Source organism: Syzygium oleosum, unplaced genomic scaffold (genome assembly GCF_021117445.2).
Source record: "Syzygium oleosum isolate NSW1041296 unplaced genomic scaffold, Sole_v2.1 Sole_v2.01, whole genome shotgun sequence".
Taxonomy (NCBI): domain Eukaryota; kingdom Viridiplantae; phylum Streptophyta; class Magnoliopsida; order Myrtales; family Myrtaceae; genus Syzygium; species Syzygium oleosum.
This window is the reverse complement of record NW_026607485.1, coordinates 21,738,059-21,753,361: the sequence shown is the minus strand read 5'-3', so window position 1 is coordinate 21,753,361 and position 15,303 is coordinate 21,738,059. Positions and strand designations below refer to the sequence as shown.

The 15,303-nt window shown below is 38.4% G+C and overlaps 1 protein-coding gene across 4 annotated transcripts; it reads left to right on the top strand.

Annotated features, from left to right (window-relative positions):
- The first annotated feature begins 3,755 nt into the window (after window positions 1–3,755).
- LOC115692440 (putative ion channel POLLUX-like 2) lies at window positions 3,756–15,068 on the top strand. Of its 4 annotated transcripts, XM_030619281.2 has the most exons (24): window positions 3,756–3,934; window positions 4,741–4,817; window positions 5,601–5,719; window positions 6,264–6,550; window positions 7,982–8,053; window positions 8,265–8,340; window positions 8,460–8,558; window positions 8,640–8,794; window positions 8,886–8,990; window positions 9,361–9,447; window positions 10,289–10,373; window positions 10,468–10,615; window positions 10,885–10,961; window positions 11,053–11,133; window positions 11,859–12,047; window positions 12,135–12,248; window positions 13,108–13,200; window positions 13,286–13,412; window positions 13,506–13,582; window positions 13,720–13,767; window positions 13,861–13,930; window positions 14,051–14,124; window positions 14,642–14,752; window positions 14,820–15,068. In XM_030619281.2, the coding sequence occupies exons 1-24, from the start codon at window positions 3,849–3,851 to the stop codon at window positions 14,919–14,921; spliced, it is 2,559 nt and encodes an 852-aa protein (XP_030475141.1). In that variant the 5' UTR covers window positions 3,756–3,848; the 3' UTR covers window positions 14,922–15,068. The 4 variants fall into 4 exon arrangements, with proteins under 4 accessions (XP_030475141.1, XP_056172070.1, XP_056172075.1 ...); XM_056316095.1 differs by lacking the exons at window positions 3,756–3,934; window positions 4,741–4,817; window positions 5,601–5,719 and having other exon boundaries at window positions 6,265–6,402; window positions 6,491–6,550; XM_056316100.1 differs by lacking the exons at window positions 3,756–3,934; window positions 4,741–4,817; window positions 5,601–5,719; window positions 6,264–6,550 and adding an exon at window positions 6,567–6,589.
- Window positions 15,069–15,303: the final 235 nt, after the last annotated feature.

Genomic DNA, 15,303 nt, shown 5'->3' with positions numbered 1-15,303 from the left:
AGTGAGAGGCCTCGTGATTCAGGTGAGAAACACTCCCAACATTTTCCTGCGATGGCATCAAATGAAATCAAGAATGGAAAAGGATCGCTTTTGAGTTTCTTCAAGATTTTTCTTTGGGATTTCATGAGAAAAAAAGCCAATCCCCACCCATCAATTATTTGCACATGGGCATCCTTGGACCGAGGTTGACAACGATAGCTGGGACACGTGGGTGCCAATTTTCTTTTCCTTTTGCTTTTTTGTTTCTGTTTTTTTTGTTTTAAATATTTTCTCTTTTGTATCTCCTCATTGTAGGGCCTACTAATCTAGAAGTCAACGAAAAGTCCAAAACTCTCAAAAGAAAATGTGATCCACCTCGAATTTCGTCTGAAATTTCGAGATCGTGTATTCTCTCTCCTTAGTCTCCTCGGGAAAGATAAAGATACGTAGAAAATTAAGTATGCGAGATGAGCACCGGTATTAGGGATGTCAATGATTCAGTTCGTTCGGGTGTTTTGAAAAATCCGAACCGAATCGAACCTTGTGTTAAACAAAAAATGAACCGAAGCGAATATGAGAAAACTGAATATTAGGATTTTTCACGGCGATTTTGAAAAGGGGTGAGAAAGAGCTTTCGATTTTGTTGAGAATTTCAGTTCGGTTCGATTAACTAAACGAAACCAAAATAACCTAAATCGGAAGAAAAGAACGGTTATTTTTCAATTATCCAAACTGAACCGAAAATGCATGAAATTTCAATTCGGTTTGGTTCGGTTCCGGTTTCAGTTTGGGTTAGGAATATGTTAAAATAAAGAACGCATCCATAGAGCAGCCTCATAAGATGTGGATAGGCCGCGCAGAGGCCCTTGTAGTAGTGAAAATTTCCTTCTTTTTTTTTTGGCGAGGTTACCTCTTAACTTAACTTTATCTACAAGACTACAAGCCCCCCCAAAAGAATATGAATATGATTGATCTTGGTAAGCCTACTACTACTCACCCTTGTGTGATAGTTCATTATCTTCTTCTTGACCACACAAAATGCCCCCGCTCAGATCTTGAGGCGCCTTTCCTTTTTGTCCCTTTTTGAGATGCAAAGAAAAATATCCGAGTTCCCTTTTTTTTTTTGGTCAGAAATGGGGGCATGTTTGGCCTTTTTCGTGATCTCGACATCGTGAACTTAAACCTAAGAAAAGTTAATCGATATAATGACGGGCGGACGACAAGGATTTGTCTCGTCTTGGGAAAAGTTCAGAGTCTCGATCAAGAATGTGATTTGCCTTGATCAGAATTGTTCTAACATCATGTTGCGATGCTTTTTATCTAGAGCATGACGTAGCTATTTGAAAGGTTAGATGCTCATCTATTTTATACGTTAAAGCTAAAAGTTTAAATTTGGTGTCGACTTTTCATATGACCAAGACACCCGTAACTCATATCTCTATATAGAAAAGTTAAAGGGAACGTTATATATTATTAATAGTTACAATTCGATTTCTCCAAGAGGTTTCCTCATGAATCGTTTTCCTATTTTTTGATGAGCACATATACGTACCCTCACTTTTGAAACGTATCCATGTTCCCGGTTAAAAAATCATTCGAATGCATTTCGAATCGGGCGCGTGCTGAGCACATGAAAAGTGACTAGTCCTACTTAAGCTCAACTTTGTTTGGCCCTAATTTGGGATTGTAATTGCGACTTGCAAAACAGGGCTTGGCGATACATCGCTATCCGATCGGCTATCAATCCCGATTACGTGAACCAACATCGACCCAATTATTTATATTTGGAGTAGTGACATCAGTAATCCTTGAACTTTCCTCATTTTTTCAACTTTTTTCATATTTTGTTTAATGTATCCCCAGTGTGGTCCTTTAGTTAAATGTTTAACCAAATTTTCTTATGTTGTTGTTAAAGCAAATGATTTGTTATTTTGTTCGTTCATTTTCATCCTTATACTATTTGGTTCTTTTTCTCTGAAGGTCGTTGCTTGAGTATGGTGATCATCAAATATTCTGCGAGATGACCCTTATCCAAAACTAGTTATCTTCAACACAACACGTTGACAAGACATGCACACCACACATCTTAATGTGTTCTTATAAGCTCGATCATATTCAATAATAAACATGTAAAGTACAAATTAACCTTATACTTGTTTATGACGCGCTTGAACTCGTTTAGTTAAGTACTCTAAAATATTCCTTGCATAAAGAAATTATTTTGCGAAAAGCACCGGTAAGCATTTTTATATGTAAAGAATTCACATCTTAAATGTTTTGTGTTGTGTAATCCATTTTTATCAAAGTCTTATGTTAGGATTTTAATGTTGTGACATAATTAAAAAAAGACCATATTGTGTTAAGATTTAATCGAAATTTGATATGGAGCAATTGAGAGAAAGAATAAAAAGAACAATTCACCGACTAAATTGAATAAACAAACAAAGTACGGAAACGAAATTGAACAAAAATAATGATAGGGCATGCATTAAAAAGAATGTTCCGTCCACGTAAGTAAATTTCAGGAGTTAGTTTAATAAAATAATCACTTTTTAAAAGTTCGGGAATGACATTAAAAAAAATTTCGGGGACAATATTGAACAAGCTCAAGGATTATTAGCTTCAGTACCTCTACATATTTATGTTGGATTAGATCACATGATTTTAGCTCCTCTTTGGAAAGTTCTACAACGACATTGGCTCCTGCTCTCTTCATAAATAAGTAACATTCTTCGTAAGAAAAGAACGGTGTCATACACCTTGTCCCCACACAACCCCTCAAAAAAGCTTGATTTTGTTCAACTTTATCCTACACACTTTCACAATCTTACGTAAGTTTTATCCTAAAACCTTAATTATCGTTGGCAACTCGGCCACCAAAAGCATGCAAAGACACATAAATTATAAGTTAATAATAATAATAATAACAACAACAATAATTACGTTATAAGTAATTTCTTGGAGAAGTGGTAATTTCTCATTTCGCTCGGTAACCGTTGGTGAGAAAATTAACCAAAAATTCCTAAATCTATTGCATTTTAGCTGATTCAGTTCTAAACCTTTTAATTTTGCCAATTGAGTTTTAAACATTTTCACGTTTTATCAATTGAGTATATCTGACTAATTTTAACCGGAAATGGCTAACGTGGATGCCGATAGTGTCACGTAGGACCGCCAGCGATGATGCGGACAAATTTCTTTTTATTATTTTGAATTTTTTTATTACATCTTTCTTTTCCTTTTTTTTTACGCAGTCCGGTCACGGGCGAGGGCCACCTGACCCTCACCAACCGTAGGCGAGGCCCGGCGACCCTCGTCGTTCAAAACTGGCTCGATAAACTCAATTGGTAAAATGTGAAAAGATTTTAGGACTCAGTTGTGAAAATTAACAAAATTTAGAATTGAATCGGCTAAAATGTAATAAAATTAAAATTTTTTTTGGGATAATTTTTCCAACCGTTGGATGGTTGACTTGCTGGTCGTCCTTCCTTTTCTTTATATCTGTACTACGAGTCGTCCCTTCGGGATCGTTGATTTTATTTTTCCACAGTTTTTTAAAAATTTATCCGGCTGCGATGAACGTGGCTACCGAATTTTTTTTTTTCCCGATTATTTATCTATTAGTTATGCATATCTCGGCCTCAAATAATATCTGGAGCCTACAGGGAATGACGACAACGCCCTTCGCTCCACGTAAGCCGAGCACGAGCTGGGTGGGGGCCCAGCTTTTCAGATTTCATCAGAAGAAGAAGAACAGAAGAATATACAAAGAGGAACGAAAAGCCTTCACGCTTTTCTCTCTCTCTCTCTCTTCCCTTCTTCTTCGCTTTCAGCAGTTCCCAGTCAGCGACACGCGCGCAGAGAGAGCGATGCTGCTCAGCCAGTTGCAGAGCTCGCGGCCGTGGATTCCGCCTCCCCGCCTCCCCGGCCTCCGCCGTGATCCTCCTCCCCCGAGGTGCTCATCCCTCTCTCTCTCTCTCCCTGTCTCCCTGTCTCTCTGTCTCTCTGGCTCTCCGTTGAGTTCGTCGAAGTGTTTGAGCGGCTTCGCTTGGGCGAGATCACGCGACGCCTTGGTTAATCAGTAGGGGCCCACATTTTGCCTTTTCCGGATTGAAGCCCGCGCGTCGTTTTTCCGTCGTCGAGTTCGAGGGCGGAGCCTCCGATTCGCATCACCGGTTGCGGTCCTACCTGGAATTGATTCGCTTCCGAGAATCCGCGAGCGATGAACACGAGGCGACGCTGAGGAGCGCTGATTCAATGATGCTGGCGGAATCGGTGCTTGTTCTGCGATCCTCGGTTGAACGAGACGAGACGACAAGTGCTTTTGATGTTCTTCCCCGCAGTGTCTTCTTTACTCTTCCTTCCTTGCGGTTTTTCTTTTTCGGTTTGGAATTGGACCGGTAGTTTGCGGATGATCCGTCTGAAATGCTCTTGACCGGCGAAGGATCGATGAGCGAATCTGGCGCGCAAGAGAATTCGAGATTTCTAATTTTTTTCTTTCTTTTGAAATTAATTGCTTCGGAGAATCCGCAAAGTTCATGCGCGATGCTCTATCGAGAGCACTAGTTAAACCACGATGAATGTAGAGAGAAGTTTCGTTATTCGCTCCTAATGTCAGCCGTAAGATCCATGGGACGGCAATTTACGTGCAAAAAGAAGTCTCGTGGTATATTCTTTGTGACAGCATTGCTGTTTATGGTGGAGCTGGACTTTTTGAGAAGCTGACACTGACATCATCGCCTTTTTTTTTCCTTTTCCCAGCAAAGTGATGCAGATACGATGTTTGTGGTCCGAGCATGCGGCTTTTTGTTGGCGTGGCACCACGAGGCACGAGGAAGGTGAGTTGTTTGGGGTCTCTCTGTTGACGCTGTGAACTGTATCCAGTTTTGCATGCATTACTGAGTTAGACTTAAGATAAGAAATTTTTTTGGTATTTCGAAGCCTTTTTACCCATTTGAAGAAAGATCGCTCGATTGCCATTTATTTAATGTTCTACCGAGCAAAAGATCTAAATTGGACTTCTGCAGGAAAAGGGTTGTGTGCCTGATAAGAGATTTTCATGTGTTACAATTTGTGAACTAGAGGCTAGGGGGAAGCTGACGGGTCCAGGAATTTGGTAAAACCTCCAGTTGTATTGTGGGTTATCCTGTTCTCCACACCTGGTCAGGTCAGGTCAGAAGGGTGCGACTGTGAGGACTCTGTCCCTCTATCTCTGCTCCAGTCTCCTGTGGCTGTGGGACAGAAGTACTTAACTACTCGATGTTATGTGACGGAATAGTGAATTCGAACCACTTTTCTCCCCTGAACCTCCAGATATTCTAGCAGATTGACAGTAATTTTGAGTCATGTGTTTGCATTCATTTATGTGGGGGCAGCCGCTGCGAGCATCACTGCTATTTTTGTATTTTGAAAAGTTGAGGTCTGTTCCTCTATGCTAGAAGCCTGGAATGAAGTCATTATCTGCCATCTGCATCAATTTGAGTAATGTGAATAAGTTGACTTACAAACTTTCATATCCACTTCTGGCCACATTCTTAGCATACTCATTTCGCTATCTATCTCATATGCCCTTGTTTCTACCAAGTCTTATGCATCTCTTAACGGACGAATCTTTTTTCCAGGGAAATTGGATGCCAGATCCCAGAGAACCGGGGATGCCGTGGACTTCAGAGTGTGTTCAGGGAATAGGAACAATTTTGATGCAAAGTTCTTTGCAATGGACCAGAATAGGGATTATCAGGTGAGATGTAACTGCATTTTTCAAGTATCTCGGAAATCTCGAGTTATATGGAGGTTAATGCATCAGTTCTATTTTGGAGTCTGAAATAGTAAATTAAGGATAGTGTTTTTCGGTATCCTCCTACTTCTCATAAATCCGAAGTTTCTGCTCTTAGTGTACAACTTTTAGTGTTATCTACACTGCCCTTTTTATTGTATGGTGTTAATAAAACCTTTCTTTGGGAAGTATTAATTTTTACGAACTTTTGTTAGCTTTAACTGTTTTTCTGAACTAAATTACAACCTGCATATCGTGACATATATGTTGAATTTTTGCATCTGTCATGTCTAATGCTATACCTTGGCCGAAATTCTTTTTATACGAGCCTTGGCAAGTGTCGAATTTTTACAGATAAAGACTCCATATATACTAAGTTGCCTTGGCCAATCTTGCATATCGTGACATATATGCTTCACCAATAACTAGCAAACCGATCTTTTGATTAGAGTATTACTATTCCTTTTTGTCAAAAACGGAAGTCTAACATAACTCACTTTTTCCACAGGATGCCCCCATTAGATCCGTGATGAGTACTGTGTCATTGTACGCATTTCTCAGGTTGTCCCAATTGAATTCTGCCTGCACGCTGACAAAGATTTTTCAGCAGCTCCTACCACATCTTTTTCCGAAATTTCTGGCTTCAGGTGCTCCATTCGCCTGTATATCTAACTCCTTGAATAAACCCATGCCTCTTAACTTGGATGTGTCCTTGCCTTCACTTGGAGACATCAGATGGAACTTTGCGCGAATGATATATCTGTTCAACATCCAACTTGAGCGAAACATTGCCACGTAGGTGAAGCTATTGCCTTTTTTTTGCCCTATGTACCAGTATGTCCCTTACTTATCTTCAGTGCAAATGATATATTTGTTCAACATCCAACTTGAGCTAAACATTGCCACGTAGGTGAAGTCGCTGCCTTTTTTTTGCCCTATGTGCCTCTATGTCCCTAACTCATCTTTAGTTTATGTTAGGGCCTGTTGTTCAGTTCCTCATGGTTGGTACTTGTTCGAATTGTCTTTTTCATCCCTATATACAAGTTGATTGCTTGAATCAAGATGATGATGATAATTTTTGTTTCCTGAATGGGGTGCTCTCTGAAGTTGATACGTGAAGCTGTAATTACTTCTTTCCTTCTAGTGACTTTGGCCAACTTTTGAGCTGTCGATTTTTGTTTCATTGCACTCATCTAAGAAGGCTTCAATTATTAAGACGGATAAATTCATTGACAGTAAATGAAATCAATTAGATTTCGAAAATCCTACAGCCATGTGAGGTAACATGAAAAAGAATTAGTAAAGCTACTTCGTACTAATAGCAGTTATGAGATAACCATAACACAGCAGATCAATCAACTTATCCACAGACAGAAATCTCCTGCCTTGAATAAAGCAAATTAGTGAATTTCTCCCAAGAAGTAGCTCGCGATGTTATCACCAATAAATTTGTGAATTTGCAATGTATCTTGCTATTGTTATGTGAAGTATCGCAGTGTCAACTATTTAAGGAAGATGTCCTTCACACTTCATGATTAGCATATGATCTAGTTTTAAATTGGATAATTTGGATGTTGCCGCAGTTAGCCGGGATTGAAATATCAAATGAAGGAAAGTATCTGAGCTTTAGTTGGTTGCTTCATTTTGCTTTCTGGTTTTAAAGCGTCAGTAGCTTAGAAAGTGACCAAATCAACATCTCACAAACCTTCTTTGCAATATTTAGCACACAACAGGGTTGAGACGAACACATACGTTTCTCTTTCTTTATTCCCAAATTAATATTGTCCGGGCGCTGCATGCATCCGTATAGGTATTCTGTCGTCACTTTAATAATAGGGAGGGTATTAGCATTGCTGTTTCGTCTTTGGAAATAACTTCAACAATTTATGTCTTGACATAAAAGAGCATCATTTGGCTTATAACTTTAGTTCTGGGGTAGCTTAGCTTGACATGACTTTATCATGTTCAGATAATTTATTTACTTTTCAATTACTTCAACCCTAGTTAAGATAAGTTCGCCTTCTAGAACTGGTATTATCTACAGTATGATGGCATAAATAAAAATTTAAGATCAGGCTTTTGATTGTAAAGTTCTGATACTGATGCACTTTAGCATCATCACTTGGCGGACTATCATGCATATTTATGTCGACAGTCAGATGGCATTAGCATGATGTTCTAATGTTTCACATAAAGCACTGATACATTTCTCATGAATGGCTGTAGGTTCTTTGTAGTGCTCCTGTTAGCATGCTTCTCTTTTGTTGTCATTGGTGGCTTCCTATTCTTTAAGTTCAGGTAACCCATCATCTTTACCTTTCAGGCAATTACATATATGGAGCTTACTTTTCATGCTTTATGCTTTGCAAATAGAACCGACAAAAGATTCAGATCTTGAAATAGTGGCTTAAGTTGTAAACATGAGAGAAAAGTAGCAAAAGGAATAGATGAGTACATCGATGGAATCTTTGATTTGTTGGTTGATTGGTCATTCCTTTCTATATTGAAGGGGGAGTAAAGAACCACTTGAGGATTGCTTTTGGGAGGCATGGGCATGTTTGTGCTCATCATCTACTCATTTGAGGGTGAGTTGGTGCTGTTGCATTTTCCGGTGTTTTCCATGAGTTATAGGTTACTACAACCTTCATACTGCTACGATGATCTATATTTATATCTGGTGCTAAGGATTTTATTTGAACTACAGCAAAGAACACGTTTCGAAAGGGTTATTGGCTTTGTACTTGCTATCTGGGGAATATTATTTTATTCTCGCCTACTAAGCACTATGACGGAGCAATTCAGGGTAACCTCCAGCAAAATGAAAGAGAACTATTTATTTTTTTTCAATCTAAAGGTTGATCTCTTCAATTTTTGTCATCTACAGAATAATATGCAAAAACTCAGAGAGGGAGCACAAATGCAAGTTCTAGAGAGTGATCATATTATTGTATGCGGAGTAAATAGCCATCTTGGATATATACTAAAGCAGCTTAATAAGTATCATGAGTTTGCTGTTCGCCTAGGTACTGCTACGGCTAGGTAATTTTTGTCTAAAGTTTGAATAAGTTTATGCAAGTACGGTCTGTTTTTCTGATGTCTTCTGTGGTTTTTGCTGGTCATCTGTCAATAGGAGACAGAGGATTCTTCTAATGTCTGACCTACCGAGAAAGCAGATGGACAAGATTGCTGACAGTATTGCCAAAGATCTTAGTCATATTGATGTCCTCACCAAGAGGTATACTCATCTTATAATGGAACAAAGGGGTGCCTTGCCAAGATCCAGGGAAAAGGGGTTGTATGGTTTATTGGCAGCTTAGTTGCCTATCCAATTTGGTCAGTGTTTGTCCTGAAGTTATATGATATCTGCGAAGTAGGAAACATGGTCCCGGCTTCTCCTAGTCCAATGAAAGTTTTAAACTGAATCATAGCTTCTTTAATAATTCAAGCATAAACAGGTCGCAACATTTGACTTGCATCCAATGACTGTTTAGTTTTTTTTTTTTTTTTTTTTGTAGCAATTCTGTTTGTGTTCTATCTTTTTCTTTTTTCTTTGTTGAGGCTACTGTATATCAAAGCTCTCACTCTCTTCCCTTTTCTGTTGACAGTTGCAGTCTTAGTTTAACAAAATCATTCGAAAGAGCTGCAGCAAGTAAGGCTCGTGCCATTATTATACTACCGACAAAGGGAGATCGGTGAGAACATAAATAGCAACTTTTGTACATTCTTGTTCTTTTGTGCTCTCAAATAACTGAAGCATTAATAGCAAGGAAAATGCTGTTCCTGTAGCAGTTGGCTTGTGAAAGATGCTTTTAAGTTTTGTCCTGCATTGTACCATGCAATTTTACCTCGTTATACATTTTGCAGGTGGAATTTACTTCTGTTGTAGAATAACGAAGAACTCCTCAAGCTTGCATGTAAATATCAATAGATCCTTTATCCCATGCCAATGCAAGTTTCGCAATTCCTAAAGCAGATTTTGTTCATCTTGGACAGTGCTAGCCTGCTAAGAAAAATGTGTCTTCAACTAGGGCAAACTGATCTCTACCACATTTTAACATGGTATATTGGAAAGAAAAAAGTAACACACGTGATTCTAAGGATGTTGTAGTTAAAACTGGTTGCTAGCTTTGTGCAGTGCAGTAAAGGGTTTGGAGTTTTTCTATACGCAGTTTCTTCACATCTTCTATTCATTTTAGAGAATTTGAACAAAATTTGCTCTTATATTTTAAGAATAATAACTAATGAAGAGAATTTTTTATACATTTTACGAACATGCACTGGCTGAGTGAAAGGAGCATTTTGTTTTTTTGGGGGTTGTGCTGAGGCGAAGTGCAGTGTGGGCATTTAGGTAGATGGTGGTTACCTTAATAGCAGATAAATCTATGTGTATGACTTGGAGAACTTGTGATTGCTCATTTGCAAGTCTTGGAGACAATAGCACATTTTCCTGCAGATGACAGAAAGTATATATTATTTCTTCTAAGGTCAGAAGGTTGCTGTAGCTGAAATTAATTTGAAATTCCTTTTCCTCAGGTATGAAGTTGATACTGATGCCTTTTTGTCAGTGCTGGCGCTTCAACCTATTCCAAAGATGGAATCAGTGCCTACCATTGTTGAGGTACTAGAACAAAGTTGCTTATCTTCGTTTGCTTTCCCTTATGCTGGAAGTTAATATTCTTGTGATCGCTTGTGCTTATCATCTCAACTCGCAGGTTTCAAATTCCAATACTTGTGACCTTTTAAAATCAGTCTCAGGCATAAAGGTGGCACCTGTAGAGAACGTTGCGTCAAAGTTATTTGTTCAATGCTCTCGGCAAAAAGGGCTCATAAAGATCTATAGACACTTGCTCAACTATCGAAGTACTGCACTAATATTCCTCAAACTCTTACATCCACTGAGACTACATTCCATCAATAAAAATTTTTCTTTATAAAAATCTGTGACTTGGCCAATTGGAAAAATGATACTAGAGAAAGATAGATTGGATTCTCTTTTTTCTGTTGGATTATTTTGGCCTTGTTGTAAAATGAACAAATGCTTGCAAAGTAAGGAGAAAACAACTTAGCTGTTCTCTTAATGTTGGAACCCTTGCAAGAATACTTACATAATCTGCTTGATTATATTGCAGAAAATGTGTTTAATCTTTGCAGTTTCCCTCATCTGGTTGGCATGAAATATGGGCAGTTAAGACGTGGATTTCAAGAGGTTACATGAATATGCTGAACTATATATGTCCTGTATAGTTTATTTTCCGTTTGCTCCTCGTAGTTTACTTTTGGCAGTTGATGTTGCGCAGGCAGTTGTTTGTGGCCTCTATAGGAGTGGGAAGATACGGTTCCATCCAAGTGATGATGAGATTGTGCTGCACGGTGACAAAGTAATGAGGACATTAACTTATATGAGTTGGTTCTAAGTTCCTCTTGAGACTCGCACAATCCAGCATATTTGTTGCTTGTCTTGTACTTGTAGAAGCTGTGCATGGTGAACATCAGTTGAGGCATTCTTTCATATCAGCCACACTATTATGAAAGTCACAATGTTTAGAGGAAACTTTACTTGACACCCTGGAATTTAGAGCCCTTCTTTTCACCGTTTTAGGGTGTAAATCACAACATTCCATTATGTTCACTAAATAAGGTGCCACTATTTGAAGTTTAGGATACATTGTATAACACCCTAAAAGTTCTAGGGGGTCAATTGTCACTTTTTGAATTTCAAGGTGCAATGTGTAAACCCTTGAAGTTCAAAGCCGGGTAAAATTGAATCTTCCCCAATATTGAAGAGCTATTGTGAAGAAGATAATGTAGAAAGTATACCTGAAAAGCCCAAGTTTTCTCGCCAGCACAGTTGAATTATTTATTTACATGTTTCCAAGGGAAGTTGTATATCATTTACTCCTGCTAAGTGATCTTCAAAGTTTTTAACTTGATCATGGTGTTCTCTCTCTCTCTCTCTCTCAAGGAGTAATTAGTCATTTCATGAGCCATTGCTTCCTCCAATTTTATTATTGGCCGAAGTGTTTCTAATTAGCCTTTGATCACATTATCAAAGGTTTACATCTTTGATCAAATTCATGTAGTTCTTTTACCAATCCTTGTCCAGATATTGTTTATAGGCCCTGTGCATGGAAAAAGGAAACCACAAATTGCATCTTCAATGGCCACTGAAGAAGTAGGTTCCAATAAAAATCTGGAAGTTGTTGCAGAGAATAGCGATAATTCACATGCCTTGGAATTGATAAAAATGCGGCTTGATCGTATTGTCAAACGTTCAAACAAACTGGGCTCAAAGGTATGGATTTTCTAAAACATGCAGATACGGAGAATTAGCATTCTCACATATCGTTCTCATTTACTGTTTACTTTCTCGTGGACACAGGCATCTGAGTGTAGTTGGGGACCTAAAGAATGCATACTTATGCTTGGATGGCGTTCAGATGTTGCAGAAATGATTGCTGAATATGACAATTATCTTGGACCTGGCAGTGTGGTGGTATGGTTTTATACGCCAGTGTAGCGTATCACCTTGCAATTATTTTGTTTTGGTTTTTGATTTGCGTAGTTAATATCAGCTTGTTGCGCATAATATGTGCTTCAAGCATGCACTTTTGACATGTAACTTCTCGTGGTTTTTTTATACTTAAAATTTTATGGATGAGGGAAAATGTATTAGAAGTCCACTTGTTACCCATTGGCCGAAGTAAAAAACTTGCTATTTACTCAGAGAACCAGAAAAGAGATGCCTATCATGTGCACCTTTCACTCATTGCAGAAAAGGATTAATGCATATTTTGTTTATTAAGATTTTCTTAAAGTTAATCAGCTGACGTCAAACTTGAAGACCAAACTTTTGTTTTAAGGCATTGGCATTGACTAGCTCTTTCTTAAGTGAGAATTTACCTCACAGAATATGACATTCATTATGAGTTTCTGTGCAAATAAAGGCTATAATCTGAGCATGACTTTGGTCATCAAGCATGACATGACTTGTCTTCCATCAAAAACACGGTTGCCAAAATGCATTATTAAGTGACTGACAAGTTGCTTCTCGAGTCACTTCAAAACATCGACATCTACTATTAAACTAAATTTTCTTTTGTGGTTCGTGTCAAGGATTTTTTTGTTTTTGGTCGGAAGTGTCAAGGATTAGGTGCTGTGGATCCTGATGTTTTAGGTATTGTGTGATTTTGTCCGCGAACTGCTTCTTCCAATTTGAATAGCAATAGACAACTAAAATCTTCATTTTGCAATTCGTTTTTTGACATGTACATTGATTTATTGTGAATGGATGTGTGCTTAAGTTCCTAGATGTGCAGTTTACAATCCATTCATTTCTGTACACATATTTGCAGGAAATATTGTCGGATGTGCCTATAAATGACAGGAAAAAGGCAAGCAACCTTACTGGTCAGCGCAGACTAAAAAATATCAGGGTCTCCCACAGCGTATTGTCCTGTCTCTTTACTCTGTCTTTCCAGCAAAGTCTCCTATTTCACTTTTTTCATTTTGTCTTTTCCTCATGTGCTGTAGATTGGAAACCCAATGGACTATGATACCTTAAAGGAGACTATTATCAAAACTCAAAACTCAATCAAGAAGAATGAGAATATTCCCCTTTCAATTGCTGTAATTCCTGATAGAGAATGGCTCGTTGGAGGTACTTATATTTCAATTAACTAGAGAAGTTAAACCTGATAGAGTGGATTGCTGACCTGTGTTGCGGTTCTATTCTTCTTGATTTCTCTCTTAGATCCATCCAGGGCAGACAAGCATTCTGCATACTCTCTTCTTCTTGCTGAAAATATTTGCAATCAACTCGGTGTGAAGGTATCTCTTCTCAGGCTTTAATCCAGTCTTGTGACATATTCTTTTTTATGTACTTTTTCTTCGGTATCCTAGTTTTACCACATTAACTGCCATTTGATTGGGAAAACAAAGGAACGATACGAGTTAGTTCAATGCAGGCACAAAATCTGGTTGCAGAAATTGTTGACTCGAAGTTGGGTAAACAAGTAATTTTCTTTCTGTGGGCTCATCTTATCTCCTTAAGTTAAAATTTCTGTGCTTCATAGAAATCCAAGTAAACGGTATTTGAATACCTGCAGATTACAAGAATTAAACCATCCCTAACTTATATAGCAGCTGAGGAAGTAATGAGCCTCGTAACAGCCCAGGGTCCTTTTCTTCTCGTTATTCTCTTTTATTTCTGTGCTTGGTGTTGATTGCTTATCTAAAGAAAATATAGAAATAGAGTGTAATTTCTGAGAGTGATTGAACTGTTTCTTTGTGTGACAGTGTCAGAGAACAGTGAGCTGAATGAGGTATGGAAGGACATTCTTGACGCAGAAGGTGATGAAATATATGTTAAGGTACGTGCTGCTTTGACTCTTAAGTTTATTTTGTTTATCGGTCTTCTGATTTCATATATGTTAGATACTTTCCCTGCTGCTGTCTGAGAGTCTGATCTCCGTATAACCCATTTTAGTCTTTGTTCTATTAGACTCGAGAGATGTCTACTGCCGCATTAAGTGATGATGCATCAGAGCTGCACTGTAAGCCAAATAAAAAAAGGGATAATAGAGATTTCCTTTTGTGTACTATGTTAGTTACTCAAAATGGGATAGTATTTATCCAATTAGTTCTGGAATAAGTTGTTTCTAAAATATTAAAGAGCAACTTAGATGACTTGTCAGGTCAGTTTTATCTGTGATATGAACGAAGAACTACCTCTGAATTCTCTGAATCCCATGTTACATCGAAGTATCCCTTTTGCATAATAAGGAGGAAGACCAAGGTCCAGGCATTGAATTTCTGTAGTTTTAGAAATCACTTAAAAATTATCGCATGGTATACCAATAGAATTTCATACGATGTGTCTTGTGACAGGATATCAGCCTCTATATGAAGAAGGGGGAGAACCCATCGTTCCACGAGCTCTCGGAAAGGGCACACTTGAGGTGCGAAGTTGCCATAGGCTACGTGAAAAACAACAAGAAGGTAAAAACTTAGTATTTGAAGATGAAAGCTGCTTCAGATTTTTAATTTGTACATTTCGTAATTGCAGGTCATTAACCCAATCCCAAAGTCCGAACCCCTGTCCCTTGAATTGACAGACTCTTTAATTGTAATATCGGAGCTCGAAGGAGAACAACCTATTGTTGTGTAAGTCATAAATTCACGTATCTTCTTCTTGCCCCCAAGTCCTCGCATCTCCCATTTGTTATTGAAGTTGTGGTAAGGGCATAAACTATCGTGTATTTTAGAAAAATATATATCAATTTTGCAGTCCATGGTGCGTAATTTTCTTGTGGAATTCGAAAGTTCTAGGATAGGTCTGCTTGAAGTTTTGGTTGTTTTTGGCATTGCCAAAATCGACAATTTCCCGTGCCCCACCACACCCCACCCCCCCACCCCCCCCAACAACCCAACTTTCCTACTAGGGTCCTAGTTCTATACCTCCCTCAGTTTCCAAATTTCGTAGCCGGTGTTGTACACAGATGACTCTGTTCTATGCCGAAACTTCATCGATCCTACAGTAAAATGTTTGC